This window comes from Bos indicus x Bos taurus, chromosome 26 (assembly GCF_003369695.1).
Source record: "Bos indicus x Bos taurus breed Angus x Brahman F1 hybrid chromosome 26, Bos_hybrid_MaternalHap_v2.0, whole genome shotgun sequence".
Lineage (NCBI taxonomy): Eukaryota > Metazoa > Chordata > Mammalia > Artiodactyla > Bovidae > Bos > Bos indicus x Bos taurus.
In genome coordinates, this window is record NC_040101.1 from 18,961,059 (window position 1) to 18,976,970 (window position 15,912).

Consider the following 15,912-nt stretch of genomic DNA (forward strand, 5'->3'; position numbering starts at 1 on the left):
GGCGAACCTCCCGGAAGTGGCTGTCACGGAGACTGCGCACTGAGCCCGAGCGGGAGATCAGCTGCGAGGGCGCTGGCTGAGAGACGCGCGGGTCGTGGCTGGTCGCGCACCCCAGCTTCTAGCGCACAGAATTTACTTTCTACTTGCGTTGGGTGGGGGTACCCAGGACGGAGTTATCCGAGCGGGAGAGGGTCTGCTCCGGGTGAGCCCGAGCCGCGAAGTCTGCTCCGGGTGAGCCCAGAAATGAGATGGCCCAGGAGCGGACCCTGAGGACAGGACCGAGGTGGGAGTCAAAGCAGGGGACGGGATTTTGCGATCATCGCCCCACCCCAATGGGGCCAGCATCTCCAGAAAGTCGAGACCAACCACCCCTTACCAAGATGTTCGTCCCCTGCGTGAGGATTTCTCAGTGCTCTACTCCATAACACGAGAGGGAAACTGAGGCACGAGGCAGCGCGGCATCTCTTGCGCGGAAATCTTTGTTACTCTGGCTGTCAGATCTTCTTCGCTTGACTCACTCCAGTCCAGTCCTGAATAGCCTTCTACAGATCTTCCCGGTCCCTCGCCTTTTTTTTTTTTTCCCTTCCCTGAAATATTCTCATTCGTGCTTATTCTCATATACGCCTCCGGTCCTGAGTTCACACACACTTCTCTCTCCTCACCTCCTCTCCCCACTCCTCTCCTCCCCTCCTTGAGCTTTCATCCTCCGGTTTCTTTACTTATAACACAGACAGTCCTTAAATTAGCCTTTGAGGGGCAACCTCAGGCAAATGGTGTAGACCTTGTCTGGATCATACTGGATTTAATTCAAGAGTGGGTAGGAGGCAGTTTAGAACTCTGTAAAGGAAGTTTGATGATTTGGCTTCTGTCGGATTCAGCTATCACTCAAGTGGTTTAATCGCTCAGCCTCTCTGAGCCATTTTCCTTTCAATGAAGAAGGAAACTGGATTAGGTCAACCATAAGGCCCTCCATCCCAGCTCTAAATTTTTTTGTTTCCTGCAGCGGTTCACTAAATATGCACAGACATAGTCCTCTGACAAGTTGGGAACAAAGGGAAAAAAAACAACCACTTAAGAATCATGGATCCAGTTTATTTGCCATTCAGAATTGACTAAAGTTTGGATAAGATGAAAATGGTTCTTTTTGATATTTGGTGAGATACTCATTTCATAGTAATGTACTTGTGAGCTGCTTCTATTTAGGCGATTATTGAAATTAACAAATACAGATAGTAAAATGTCTTGAAATTGAAATTAACAAAAACAGATAGTAAAATGTCTTACCGAACCTTCTCATTTTGTTTTCTTTAGATTAAGTGTCAAACCAAGGTACTGGATTCTCCTAGATAAAAAGTGTCTAGCAGTGAAAATGGCGTAATCTGCATTAACATCCCACAGCGTGAAGACATGACAGTTAAGGAACACACACGGACTTGTGGCACGAGGAAATGTGTGCACAGAAAGAGGAAATCTGTAATTCTTTAAAAACCGAAAGACATTCTTCCTCACCAAAATGGGTACATTCTGCTCAGTTGTCAAGTTTGAAAATCTCCAAGAATTAAAGAGACTTTGTCACTGGGGTCCCATTATAGCCCTTGGTGTTATAGCAATATGTTCTGCCATGGCCATGATTGACTCTGTGTTGTGGTATTGGCCCTTACATACCACTGGAGGAAGCGTGAATTTCATCATGTTGATTAACTGGACTGTCATGATTCTTTATAATTACTTCAATGCCATGTTTGTTGGTCCTGGCTTCGTCCCTCTGGGGTGGAAACCGGTAAGAAAAAGGTTCCTTAAAATGGTGAACCCTCATGATAATCATATATTTAGTTTTTTCCTTACCTGCCAACCAATAATATCAAGCATAGCCTACTTTTTACTTTGGTGGAGACTAAGCGTATTATTCCAATCACTGGCCATTTAGAGCTCAAAGGATTTTTTTCATACCTGCTTGAAAGTATTTCCCAAAGCAATTTCAATTAAAAGAAAAAATGGAGTGGTAGTAATGAGTACATGGTCATAAGTTTCTAGGAAACACTGTATATCATGTACCTCATAATTCTACAATGTGGTTGGGCACTGGGATTTTTTTTCTTCATGTAACATATTAACATCCCTCATAACTGAGAAAAATACTTTAGAAGCTCAGTTCAGTTCAGTTCAGTCGCTCAGTCGTGTCTGACTCTTTGCGAAGCTACTAGTTTATAAAGTATTCAGAAACAATGGACAGCTTATAACAAGCCAAGCCTTATGAATAAATACTGTAGTTTGATTTTCATTTATGGGAGATGGGGGAAAGATGGAATTTGAATTTTAGCTTGCATTTCCAGCCCTTCTTTTTGAGCTAAAATTTGTTTAAATAATGAATTTCTGATAACAGCAGTATCACTTGTCCAATTACCCAGAAATTTATATTTTGTTTATATTTCACTGCCAAGGAAAATTCTCAGGATAGCGTGTACCTCCAGTACTGTAAAGTCTGCCAAGCATACAAGGCACCACGGTCACATCACTGCAGAAAGTGTAACAGGTACTGTCTGTCTTTACTATTTATTGAAGACTGATCAACTTGATTACTGGCCTTTTGTTATTCTTTCTTAGCACGTCAATCCTAGTTTTATTCCCTGCAAGGTGACTGCTTTATAAACAATGTTGTTAAAATACTTGTGTCCATAATCTTACTTTCAAATTGTCAATTCTGATAATGAAAGTTTCACTCTTTCTTCTTGCCATGACAGGAACAGGGTAAAACATTATACTTTAAGTTGTTTTCATAAATCAGGGTTAACTGTCGGCTGACATGTTAACTAGGCTTAGAATTGTTCTGAGTCTAAATTATAAAGGAGACCTGCTTTTTCCATTATTTAGTTGAGTCACATTTATACTTACATAAATCTAATAAGTGAATCCAGGTGCCTGTTGTCACAAGTATTTAATATAAAAGCCTTAATTGGAAGAAAACAGAATCACTGTAAAAAATGTGAATTAAGCTATTGATAGAACCTTTGTAAGTGAACATCTGTATCCACTGATAAATAAGAAATTTATGATGCTAATTCTGAGGTTTAGGGGGACCATTGGAGGGGCAAATAAAGTTTAGTTTGAGACAAGAAAATTTTCTTCTAACAACCTCAAGGAAAGGAAACAGAGTAAGACTTCACTTACTAAACCACATCTTACATTCCAGAATTAGCTTGCTTAGCTCGGAGACGCCACATGTAAAGGATAAGAACATGAAGGAAGGAAGTTACAAGCGTCTGCCAGGCCCCATCAGCCCCAGTGGAGATTCAGAAGTAATTTTGTTCAGTCTCTGTTGTTTTCCACTCCAGTCACTTCAGAGCAAGAGGAAAATCAGGAACCATGCTTATTTCTTTATAATGAACCTTTCACTGGGCCTCCTGACTTCTTTAAACAAACTTACTTGTAGCAGATGTCTGTTTCCTCAGAAGCCTTTACAAAGCCTGCCCTTTCTTTGGCTGTTTAAAATTTAAAAGAAGTCACTGTTCAAAGTTGTTTAAAAACTCATAAAGGTTTTTGTTCTATAAAGTATTATTCCTCTGTGACTCAGGCATGGACATGCTAGATTCCTGTGTGCTTGATCTTTTGAAGACCAAAGTTATTTCAAGTAGACAGGATTTTCTGCCTCATGTTTTCTATAAATTTTTCCCATTAGATGTGTGATGAAGATGGACCATCACTGCCCTTGGATCAACAACTGCTGCGGCTATCAGAATCATGCTTCCTTCACGCTGTTCCTCCTTTTAGCACCACTGGGCTGTATTCACGCTGCCTTTATTTTTGTTATGACCATGTATACGCAGCTTTATAATCGGGTAAGTGAAAACATTTGTTTATCAAATCATGAGAGATTAAATAGTAGTTATCAAGATTCTTTAAGAAGTCCCTTTTGGAAATAGGTGTTCTGCAGTTTAGGTGGGGAAATAGAACTTTGTTTTACCTTTACAGGGATTCCTTCTTTAAAAAAGCTTTAAAACAGTTTTTAAGATGAGGAAAGATTATTTTGTATATGCTATCTGGAAACTCACCGTATATGCTGTAGTTGAAGTTTTACTATGTATAACTTATTGGACTTCAATAAGCTATGGTAGAAAATAGAGGAAAAAGCAGAAAAGTGGGAAGAAAAAGACAATACAAGTGCTCTCTGTTTGCGTTCGATCCTGTGGCCACTTGCAGTTCTTTCGTTCGTTTCTAAATCCAGTGCTCTGGAACATGGCTCACACAGCAAGTGCACGTTCTTAAATATCGTACGACTGATTGAGTTGATTTATGAGCACGTGGTTATGAGATAAAGTTTGGTCGTCACAAATTCAGGTCCTTAAGCATGCCTGACGGAGAAGGCAATCGCACCCCACTCCAGTACTCTTGCCTGGAAAATCCCATGGATGGAGGAGCCTGGTAGGCTGCAGTCCATGGGGTCGCTAAGAGTCGGATACGACTGAGCGACTTCACTTTCACTTTTCACTTTCATGCATTGGAGAAGGAAACAGCAACCCACTCCAGTGTTCTTGCCTGGAGAATCCCAGGGACGGGGGAGCCTGGTGGGCTGCCGTCTCTGGGGTCACACAGAGTCAGATACGACTGAAGTGACTTAGCAGCAGCAGCAAACATGCCCGGAGGGTAAATGAGGGACCCAGGCCTAATGGGAACCTGGAAAACACATGCCCTTCACACAGAGGACAACCCATATTTTACTTCAGCCATTTATTGATGTTTGGAAATCCAGCCTGGCAATGCCAGATCATCTGGTTTTTCAAGAAAAATCTGAAAACCCAGACTTTTTATGTGCAGTCTGATTTCTAACACACTAAATTTCTAAATGTTGGTACCTAACTCTGAATATTCTAAAACATTTTTCAGGCCAGGCAGTGCACATTAGCAGGACGTGTTTTGACCTACATGTTACTAGTTCTTAAACCTCTGGTTGTGGAACAAGAGGGAAGAAACCACTGAATCTTAGGCTATCTTTGTCACTATGGACGAGCACTGTAAATACAGGAAAGCGAGGAGCAGCCAGGAGACAGTTACAGCTTAGATTTGTGTCCACTGTCATTCATCCCCAGTAATGCGCATGCAGTCTACCTAATGCTTGCTTTTTTTTTTTTTTTTTATTGCAAACATCTATTCGATGTACCTAATGCTTTCTGAGGAAACAATGACAAACAAAAAACATTTGACAATACCAAAGAGGATATCGTGCATGTCACTATGAGTTCAAGCCACAGAATTAACTAGAAAACAGTTATGTTTGCTTTGGCCACAATAGCACATTGTCATTTGCTGATCTTCTTGATCAAGTGGTTTTAAGTGGTACAGTAGAGTCTAACCATTTACGACAACCAAGTATTTCTTGTGGGTGGTGTTGTTGTTCGCAGCTCTCCTTTGGGTGGAACACGGTCAAGATTGATATGAGTGCAGCCCGGAGAGACCCTCTTCCGATTATTCCTTTTGGATTAGCTGCATTTGCTGCCACCTTGTTTGCCTTGGGATTAGCTTTAGGAACAACCATAGCTGTCGGGATGTTGTTTTTTATCCAGGTAAGCTCCTCCATTACCTCGAGCTAACACTGTCGAGTAATTGGGGCCGCTTGTAATGAGAAGGAGAAAAAAGCTGCATTGAAGAATGCTGTGTGAAATGGAGATTATTGTTACTTTTTCCACCTAGGTGATGAATTTTATCTTCTGCTGGTCAGATAATTTCAAAGTGTCTTTGCCAGCATTTCTTGGTAATGATTTAATTTAAAAAATCCTAAGTTAGAGTTACACAGCATTTTATCCTTGAGAAAGCTCTTCTCACAGTCTCTCTTGATGTTCATATCAACCCCAAAAGAAGTCGAAGAGGAGTATTATTTTCCCTTCCTTGCAGATGAGTAATTGAGTCACAAGGAGGTTAAGTGGCATACCCAATATCATCCATTCATGCATTCAGTAAACATAATTATTAATGTTATTTTATAATCACATATATTAATCAAAAGCATAATAACATAGCTAAGGTTTATGGAGTGCTATTTTAGGCCTTTTACATATGATAGCTCATTTAATCTCCATAACAACCCTATGATATTGGTGCTACTTAATGTCTGCTCTATGATGAATACTCTCCTAATTTCTGAGTTTACAATAATGAGAATGAAGAGGATCCTGCCATTAAATCTGGGTCATGTGTATATCATAGACTTATGTACAAAGTGATGCTGTGAGAGCCCAGAGAAGGAGGATGTGACCCTGAAGGGATCAAAAAATAGTTCTTATGACTCACTGCATTTGATTCATTAGTGTATTCATTCACTGCAGGCCTACCATGAACCAGCTACTGTGCTAGGCCCTTGGAATATGGAAAGGACTCCCAGTCCAGGGTTGCTCTGACCGTGTCACACTGTCCCCGTGAAGACACAGCCAGACATCAGAGAATTGCAGAACTCGTAGAATTAGACACGCTGCGCTAGCAGGCCCTGATGCATTGCCCAACCCTTTTTGAACTCTTAGTTTTAAAATAACCTGGTTTGGGTTATATTTTATATTTTTTACTAGTCTGGAATCAAATTCTTTGAAAAATTTTCACCAATGCCTATAATTAAGAATCATATTAGAAATAAAGTCATGTGGTGTAAAAACCTACATAAATGGAATTGTCATTTCAGGAAAATCAAAAATAGAATCAAGACTGAATATACTCAAGTTTTTAAGGCAAACAGAATGTCTAGGTTGACTGTAATGAGTCACTGTTACTTGTAATAAATAGGCTAATCATGCATTTAAGATTTATTTAAAATAGTGGTAAAATTTTAATGGCAAAATATGTTAATGCTGATTGAGTAGATTGTATTATAATTTATTAATACTCTGGAAAACTTATTCAGAAGGTAGTACTTAAAGCATGATTTTTCATTTAAGCCATAGATTCAGATTTGATTGTGGATTGATGTAGTCATGTGAAGATATAGTCCAGTGGTTTAGAGTCAGATGAACCACGTGCTCTTTTATTTAATCTCTATTGTCCTGATAGCTTCATCTATGGAATGGAGCAATAAAATCTGTCTCATAGGGGTAGTATAAAGATGATAATCTTTTTTTTTTTAAGATGATAATCTTAAATGAACCAGTAACATTTAAAATTTTACTATTTCCAGATGAAAATAATTCTCAGAAACAAAACTTCTATTGAATCATGGATTGAAGAGAAGGTAAATTTTAGCGTTATTTTCTTAATGTTGATAAAGTACTGATTGACTAATAGATCAGATTAACTAGTAAATGCCCCCAAATGAAAGCTTGACTACCAAATGGCTTCCTTATGTCATTTGCATGCCGCGTGAAGGGTGATTATAGGAACCGTTTGATTTATTCCTGGTTCAATAAGACTCCCACAGAACCATCTCACACTGAATTGTTCTAAGTCACACATGAAGCTATTTGGCCGTACTCTCTCAGACTGGAGGAGAAGGCAGTCCATTGGGATGGGAGCTTCTGTCCTACCAAGGTGCCGTCACATTGGCTTTACACATCAGATAGAGCTGAGAACATTTAGCTTGTCACAAACCTCACAACCTCCAATACATACTTCACACTGTCCATTGTGATTCTGATGTTAAAATATGCCCCACTGCCTGTTTAAAACTTCTCAGAGCCTTTCCATCCCTGTAGCTTATTGGAGTTGTAAAGCCAGTGCATTGCAGCCCCGGCAGATAACCTAGAGGAGTGGAGCCAGCCTGCGCTCCAGAGCTGTCCAGCAGACCAAGCTCATCATGGCCACAGAGAAATCCTCACCTAGTATTGTGAGATCATGTAATTGTTTTTTCCAAGAAAAACCAGAGATCTGGATTTTTATGTTACCTTCTTTGTTTTTAAACATTGAGAAACAATTCAAATTAAGAGCAAAATAAACAGAAAATCTTCATGGGCCAAAGAAAACACACCTATAGGACATATTTAGCCCCCTAGCAGCCAGTTGGTGAGTTTTAATTTATAGCAGCAGCTCTCAAACTTCGGTCTTGGGACCTTTTTTTGTTCGTTGTTTAGCGACTAATTCGTGCCCAGCTCTTTTGCGACCTCATGGACTGTAGCCCTCTAGGCTTCTGTGTCTGTGGAATTTCTCAGGCAAGAATACTGGAGTGGGTTGCTGTTTCCTTCTCCAGGGGATCTTCCTGACCCTGGGTTGGAACCCACATCTTCTGCATTGATAGGCGGATTCTCTGCCACTGAACCATCAGGGAAGCCCCTCAGGATCTTTTACATTCTCAAAAATTGTTAAGTACACTAAAGAGCTTTTGTTAATTATACTATTGGGTATTGTATCTATTGACATTTGCCATGTTTTCTGAGAAAACCTTTGAATATTATTTCATTTAAAAATAACAATAATAAATCCATTATATGTTAATAAAATAACATTTCTGGAAAAATAATTAAATTTTCCAAAATAAACAGAATAGGGAGAGTGGCATTGTTTTATGTTTTTACAAATTTCTTTAATATCTGACTCAACAGAAGACAGTTGGATTCTCACATCTAGTTCTGCGTTCAGTCTGTTGAGATATGTTGCTTTGATTGAAGTATATGAAGAAAATTCAGCCTCAAACAGAGAAGTAGGTAGAAAAAGGGGTATTTTAACATGCCTTTTAGGTAACAGTGGACATTCTTTGGTAGTAACAATACATTATAACTTGACAAGTGCTAGTTGGTGAGAGGTTAGTTGCATGTGAGATCTAAAATTACATCAATCAATTTTTTGCATTCTTTTGTATTCAAATCCATCAATCTGTCTTGCTCTTTGAATGGATCTTTTAGCCATATAGGGCATCAAGCATTGGTCTTTTGGAACATACTGGTTTACAGATACACAGATTTTTAGAATGTTGATACAGTTCATTATTCACAATGTAAATCCATTCGTATCACTACCAGTTTTATGGGGAAAATATTTAAATATTGGAAAGCCGTCAAGCTCATAGTGGTGATGTAAACGTTCCAAATTCTAATTTTCATTTGAAAGCCTTACATTTTTCACTAGCAACAAGTAGTTGTTTATATGAAGTAAGAGCCTGACTTTGTTCATCTTCGAGAAGACATCCACTAAATACTGAAGTCTGAACAACTTTGGTTTGTCTGTTACATTACTCATTCTTTCAAACAAAAACAGCATTTCATGAAAAAAGCTGGCTGCACAGCTGTAGTTGGCTCACAGCTCAGACAGGTGTTTTCCTTGAGATAAGCATTTTGTCATGCTTTATGTGTATTTCCTGTGTTGTCACACAGAATATTAAAAAGACATCTACTTGAGGGCTGAGATTTAATAAAAATTATTTTTATTCATCAAGACATTTTTATGTAAAACTGGGCTTTTTTTTGGTTTGGTTTGGTTTGAATTGAGTGTGTAGCAATGAAGAATATAACAGCTTGGTGCCACTGTCTAGACGCCAACATAAGGTGCCAGCAATTTCACCCACCGTTGCAAATGTCAGCACCATGAAAGAAGGCAAGAATGTCTTAGTATTATTATCAAAGTTGTCTGACTTTGTTCAACCCCAAGAAAAGGTCTTGGGGACTGAAGGAGATGCACAAAGCATACTTTGAGAACCACGGATATACAAGTTTAAGTCCAAGCTCCTTAGCTTATGCATACTAAAACCTTTTATGTCTTCCCCTTACCTGCTTCTCCAGTTCATTTCCACCCCTCCCCATCCCATTCATACTCCATACCAGCTAATACCAAATAGTTTATGCATCTTACGCTTCTGTATTTTTCCACATGTTGCTCACTCTGCCTAGAATATTCTTCCTAGCTCTTTTTTCCTTATTTCTTGCCCCTCGAGACTTGGTTCAGCTGTCAGTTCCTCCGAGAAACCTTCCTTGACTCTCCCTGGACCAAGTGAAGTACTCTTCTTCCCTTTTCCCATGGCACCTGTTGCTCGCCTCTGGCAGTTTTTAACACGTACTGTGCACGGAGTTCCCTCTTCACTGTGTGCTTCTCTCACACAGACTCCATGCCTTTGTTGTTTTTGTAAACTGCTCTCATCCTTAGCACTTTGTCTTTTTTAATATTCTAGGTCTCGGTTCTCTGAGGTTCTTAATCCATTTTAAGACGCTGAAGTTTTTGTTTATAAGAAGGGAAAAGAAGTTACTCATTATCAGGATGGGGATGAACTTACATGTTTTCATGTTACAGCTTGACAGTTCTTGTAATTGAATTATTATCAGTATCACTTTATCAGTAACTGCAAGAAGCTTTTCTCTAAAATACTATCCAATGATAATAAAATATTTCAAGGTATAATCTCTAGTTAGCATAACATTGACATTAGAGTAACTTTTTTTGCCGATGACCAAGGCTATCTGTAAAGTGCCACACTAAATCTAGAAGTTATTTTAAACCTGGCACTATGTTGCTCAATAAAAATCAAATAAATGATTCTATTAAGTTAAAGAAAATGGGTCAAAATTACCATATTTTATTACACAATAAATATCACTGGGTTTGTATGCTCATTGTAGGAATAAACAGTGCATCTTTATACCGCTAGGTGTCAGTAGAGATTCAGAAATCCTAAGCCAGTTTATTCCCGTAGGTAAAAGATGACGATTAAGTGCCTAGAATATAATTTATGAAACTTGGATATATATATGCATAAAATGTGCATAGAAGTGCCTATATAAGTATGCAGACATATGTAATGGTATGTAAAACTGAAAGATCGCTCACACTTAACCTGCTAACTTAAAAAAAAAAAAATTTTTCATAAAATGACTCACCTGTCACACCTTTCCTGGCCATTCCTACAGGTTCCTTCCAGCCTGAATAAACCCTTGTTTTCTCTTAAATCTTTTTGTTAACATCTGTTCTTTACACCTGGATCCTTTTGTTCTACTGAACAAGTAGGAACATTGAGGGTTTTTTATATATGAAATAAAGTTACTAACTTTTAATAAGCATTTTTGAATGCTTAAATTCAGTCTTGTTTAGACTTACTCCTAAAAAAGCCCTGTCACACATTTTGTGGATGATCTTATACGAGGTTGGTGTTTGTGTGTCAAGTTCTTCCTATATTGTAATAAGTGTTTATTACTCCTGTGTATTCTAATGTTATAACAAGGAGGAAGTATTTCTAGAAGCATTAAAGGCAGATGTCTCTGCCATCTTACCTCTTTGTTACCCACAGGCTAAAGATCGAATTCAGTATTATCAACTAGATGAAGTCTTTGTTTTTCCTTATGATATGGGAAGTAGATGGAAGAACTTCAAACAAGTATTCACATGGTCAGGGGTCCCTGAAGGAGATGGACTGGATTGGCCAATCAGAGAAGGCTGTCACCAGTACAGCTTAACAGTGAGTGTTTTGTTCAAATAGTCTTCCTTTTTACCCCACCTTCTTCCTCTTCTTCTTAACTCCGATCGCATTTTATAGTAAAATAAGTCATAAGAATTGTTTCAGCATGTCAAAATGAATCTAAGTGAATTCCCAAGCACTCCTTGTATCATGAAGAGGAAGAAGAAGTCGCTCAGTCGTGTCTGACTTCCTTCAATTTAAATCTCTTATCGCGCCATACTTGTGAGATAAAGTCCTGATTCCTTACCTTGGATTTATAAAACCCAGCCAAAAGCTGCCTTTCGCCTACATCCTTTTCGTGCTGTTCATGGGGTTCTCAAGGCAAGAATGCTGAAGTGGTTTGCCTTTCCCTTCACTGGGCCACATTTTGTCAGACCACCTACATCCTGGGGGGAATCAGCCTTTCCGATCAGCCTAGTCCACTCAGCAAATCCCTGATACAATTCTCCGCCCCCCCAGTTTTTTCTATACCATATGACCTCCTCTTTATCAGAAATTACTCAGATCAGCTCCAGTCCCCCCGCCCCCATCTAGACTCATCTGGATTTGGTACCTAATCATACACTAGTTATATGAGCACATGAGGTCTCAATTTAATCCTTGTATCTTTAACTTGGCAAGATTCTAAGCAGAGATCATTTCCCGTTGTATCTAGTGTAGTGTCATATAGTAAGTTGTAGCTGAATAAGTGGAAAAGAGGAGTCGAAATGACGACTTTTAATCAAGACTCATCGTTGATGAACTTTGCAGTCTCTGTGAAGACTCGGAGTCTCTAGACTGCTTCATCTTAAGGGACTAGCCTGGAGGCCCCCGGAAGGCAGAGAGCACATCTCCTTGATTGCTGGGCCACAGGGAGTGCTCTGTGATTATACACGGATAAAGACACTGGAGAGGGAACATTGAGAAGAAGGTCCCACTTCAGTGCCGGTTTTTAGTCACAGAGCCTTCTTCCCATGCTTTAAAAAAAAAAGTGTAGCCTTTAAATTGTAGCAATTTGAAATGTTGGAAAATTGGGAGTTTGTCATGTCACTCTGATACAGTGAATGAGGAAAGCCTGTTTTTCAGTGTTGAGATATGAGACTTCATTTTTTCTTTTTATATCTTCCAAACAGATAGAACAGTTGAAACAAAAAGCAGATAAAAGAGTCAGAAGTGTAAGTAATTCTTTTGCAATGATACTAATTTCTTTTCCTTTGTCAGGCTCAGCACTTCCATGTAGCTTTTAAAATTGCCTCTAAGTAAAAAACCAACTGTTGGCTTTTATTAAATAATATTTCTTAATCATTTGTTGAACTTTGATGCATTTTACTTTTGTTTTCATTCAGATTGGTCTGGAGGTTTGGAGGGAATTTAGTCAATTTATATTGTCAAAAGATAATTATCCTCAGTATAGTTCCCCAGTGGGAAACTTGTCCTTAAAGTGATGCTAAACAATTAATTCAGTGGCCACAAGCTACATGTGGTTATTTAAATTTAAATTAATTTAAATTAAATTCAAATTCCTTGGTTGCACCAGCCACATTAAAAGTGTTCAGTATCTACTTGTGGCTAGGGGATACCACACTGTATACCACAAGTATAAAACATCTCCACCATTGCAGAAAGTTCCATTGGTCAGCACTGCTTCTAAAATTTTATTCTTAGCCATGTGCTTGAAATGAAAGGTAAGAAAAGCCTGGGAATTAGAAGCATCAATTAATTACCTTCTATAAGGGAACTGGGTAGATAGCGAGCCAGAAGGGAAAGACTTGTTGCCTGATATTCTGGGTCTACCTTTAACGGTTTACATTCAAGGTTAAAAAACTTCATACGTGGGTTAATGTTAAATTGTTCCACTCACTGATGACAGGTCCGGTATAAAGTGATAGAAGATTATAGTGGTACCTGCTGTCCTTTGAATAGAGGAATCAAAACATTCTTCACGAGCCCCTGCACTGAAGAGCCTCGGATAAGGCTACAGAAAGGGGAATTCATCTTAGCTACAAGAGGGTTACGGTAAATAACGGAAAGTACTGAATTTCTTCTTGAATAATGAAATTGGCATCTAGCCTAAAAAGAAAAATTAATTTTAATCTTTTAAATATTTCAGATACTGGTTGTATGGAGACAAAATTCTTGATGATTCCGTTTTAGAAGGTATGGACATGAAAGCGAGTGTTTAAAGGATAAGACTGCCAGCAATAACTGCAGATTTTACAAGAATAACTTTTATAAACAGTCACATGCATTAGGGGAACGATAGGGAAATACTCATTAAGCAGCAAAAAGAAGCTCCGTGTATTACTTCTCCATAGCACTTGTATTTATCGGGTCTTTGCAATGATTAGTGAACATTGGATCCCATACTTAAATATGCAGCACACACTTGTGGAAATGCTTCATTTGTGGTATTCAGTCCCCAGCAGCCCTCTGAGGTCCATGCTGTCATTGACATTTTGTTGGTGAGGGAACTGAAATGTGGGGAAGCTTAGCAGCGTGCCCAAGGCCACACTAAATGCAGGAAGAGCCAAGACTCCAGCCCACGCAGTCTGGCTCAGAGCCTGTGACTAAGCTGCTGTGCTATGCATGCACCCATTGAGTGAATCATTCTATTATGATAAAAACTAGTGAATTGAAACATTCCATGTCTTTGATTTTTTTAAAATTTACTTTTAAGAATTATTTCTGTAAAGATTATCCTAGGATGCTCTTTTGAAAACACTGGGTTGATCATAAATTAGCCCATGTGATAGGTTATGCAAGCTTGATATAGAAGTGCACGTGTTAAGAAAAAATCTAAAAAGCAGACCTCCAGGGAGATAGGTCCCTAGAACAGATGAAGTGTTACGGTGCGTCAGACTCCCTCCCAGTCACACACCTGTGCTTGAAGACCAGGTCCCCCCACTCCACTGGAGCGCTCCCAGATGATGGAACTTGGGAAATACCTATTTTCTAGCTCGTTAGGAATGCATATATTTTGAATTTTTAGTTAGTTAATTTTAGCCTCAAGTTGTGCTAATCAAAATGGGGGGGGGGGTAATTAAAAGCTTATCAGTTTGAAGTAACAGGATTTACAAGTCTCACAGATTTCATTTTGGTATATCTATTTCATATCAATTTCATTTTCTCCCTCAGGTGTTTCAAGAATAAGAGGATGGTTCCCTAGAAACTGTGTAGAAAAGTGCCCCTGTGACGCCGAAACAGATCAAGCCCCAGAGGGCGAGAAGAAAAATAGATAGCCGCTTTTGAAGTAAAATTCCTCTCAGTCCACTCCATTACTTGAAAACTGTACATATTACTAAAGAATTATGCAATGAGCCTACTCTGGTTAAGGTGTTCTTTTCCTCAAAGGTGCCCTTGTGCCATGATCTAAATATTTTTATTACCACTTTGAAATGGAGAAGCCATTCTGCACATGCCTTTGAATCCCTGCACCTCTCTGCCACTTCTCCCCCTCCCCAAAAGGAAACACACTTCACCCAAGTGAGTCAATTGCATTTTCTCTAGGATTTTGTGTGCGCTGCACACGGTGGACCTGACCTGCAGATAGAGCCCCCCCTCTACCAGGAGCATCTGCATGCGATGCTTTATCCTCTGTCCCCCTTGGCCTAATTTCTGATACTCTAGATACTATAGAACTTAATTTGTCAGATTCAGTGTAAGCTCAGATTTTATTACCCGTCTTTTAATAATGATGATTTTGTCAAATCAAATAAAGATAAATGGCTGTTCTGTATAAATCATAGTTTTTACTCCAGGCATCTTTCTTTTTGCTGACTAAAAAGGCGTGTTATTTCCTTATGGAAAAACTGCTGCTTTACTGCCTCTTGGAAAATCGACATCTTTAATCATGAGTCTTCAGACATACATATTTGCCTCAAATAAATATTCAATTAATGATATATTGAGATCATAATATTCTAGTAGACTTTTTTTTTTTAATTGAAGTATAATTGATTGACAGTGTTACAGGTGTATAGCAATGATCTAGGTATGTATACACACACACATATATTCTTTTTCAGATTCTTTTCCATTACAGGTTATGACAGGATCTTGAATATAGTTCTCTGTGGTGTACAAACAGTAGGTTCTCACTTATCTGTTTTATATACGGTAGTGTGTATCTATGCATGTTTGTGGCAACCTGTTTTGTGACCCAATGTACTGTAGCTTACCAGGCTCCGCTGTCTGTGGGATTCTCCAAGCCAGAATATTGGAGTGGGTTCCCATGCCCTTCTCCAGGGGATCTCCCTGACCCAGGAATCCAACCCATGTCTCTTGTATTATAGGTGGATTCTTCACTGCTGAACCAGCAGGGACGCCCTAGTGTATGTCTATAACATCTCCCATATCTCTCTTTATCCCTCCCTGCCTCTTTTCCCCTTTGGTCACCATAAGTTTGTTTTCTATGTGTGTGAGTCTATTTCTGTTTTGTAAATAAGTTCGTTTGTATCACTTTTAGATTCCACATGTAAGTAATACCATGTAGTGTTTATCATTCTCTATCTGACTTACTTCACTTACATGACAATCGCTAGGTCCTTCCATCTTGCTGCAGATGGCCTTATTTCAGTCTTCTTATG

At 39.0% G+C, this 15,912-nt stretch overlaps 1 protein-coding gene across 2 annotated transcripts; it reads left to right on the forward strand.

Moving 5' to 3' along the window:
• Nucleotides 1–36: 36 nt before the first annotated feature.
• Nucleotides 37–15,234, forward strand: ZDHHC6 (zinc finger DHHC-type containing 6). 2 transcript variants are annotated; one of them, XM_027528858.1, is made up of 11 exons: nt 37–283; nt 1,312–1,780; nt 2,442–2,533; nt 3,677–3,836; nt 5,397–5,558; nt 7,154–7,207; nt 11,180–11,347; nt 12,460–12,501; nt 13,197–13,342; nt 13,437–13,483; nt 14,462–15,234. In XM_027528858.1, exons 2-11 carry the CDS (start codon nt 1,514–1,516, stop codon nt 14,563–14,565), a joined length of 1,242 nt encoding a protein of 413 aa, XP_027384659.1. In that variant the 5' UTR covers nt 37–283; nt 1,312–1,513; the 3' UTR covers nt 14,566–15,234. The 2 variants fall into 2 exon arrangements, with proteins under 2 accessions (XP_027384659.1, XP_027384660.1); XM_027528859.1 differs by lacking the exon at nt 37–283 and having other exon boundaries at nt 1,734–1,780; nt 3,769–3,836.
• The last annotated feature ends 678 nt before the right edge of the window (nt 15,235–15,912 follow it).

Excerpts from the sequence above, each read along its gene's own strand:
- ZDHHC6 (XM_027528858.1), top strand. The coding sequence starts at position 1,514 with ATGGGTACATTCTGCTCAGTTGTCAAGTTTGAAAATCTCCAAGAATTA. Across the intron at positions 2,534-3,676 it reads CACTGCAGAAAGTGTAACAG|ATGTGTGATGAAGATGGACC; the intron begins GTACTGTCTGTC and ends TTTTCCCATTAG. Across the intron at positions 13,484-14,461 it reads TGATGATTCCGTTTTAGAAG|GTGTTTCAAGAATAAGAGGA; the intron begins GTATGGACATGA and ends TTTCTCCCTCAG.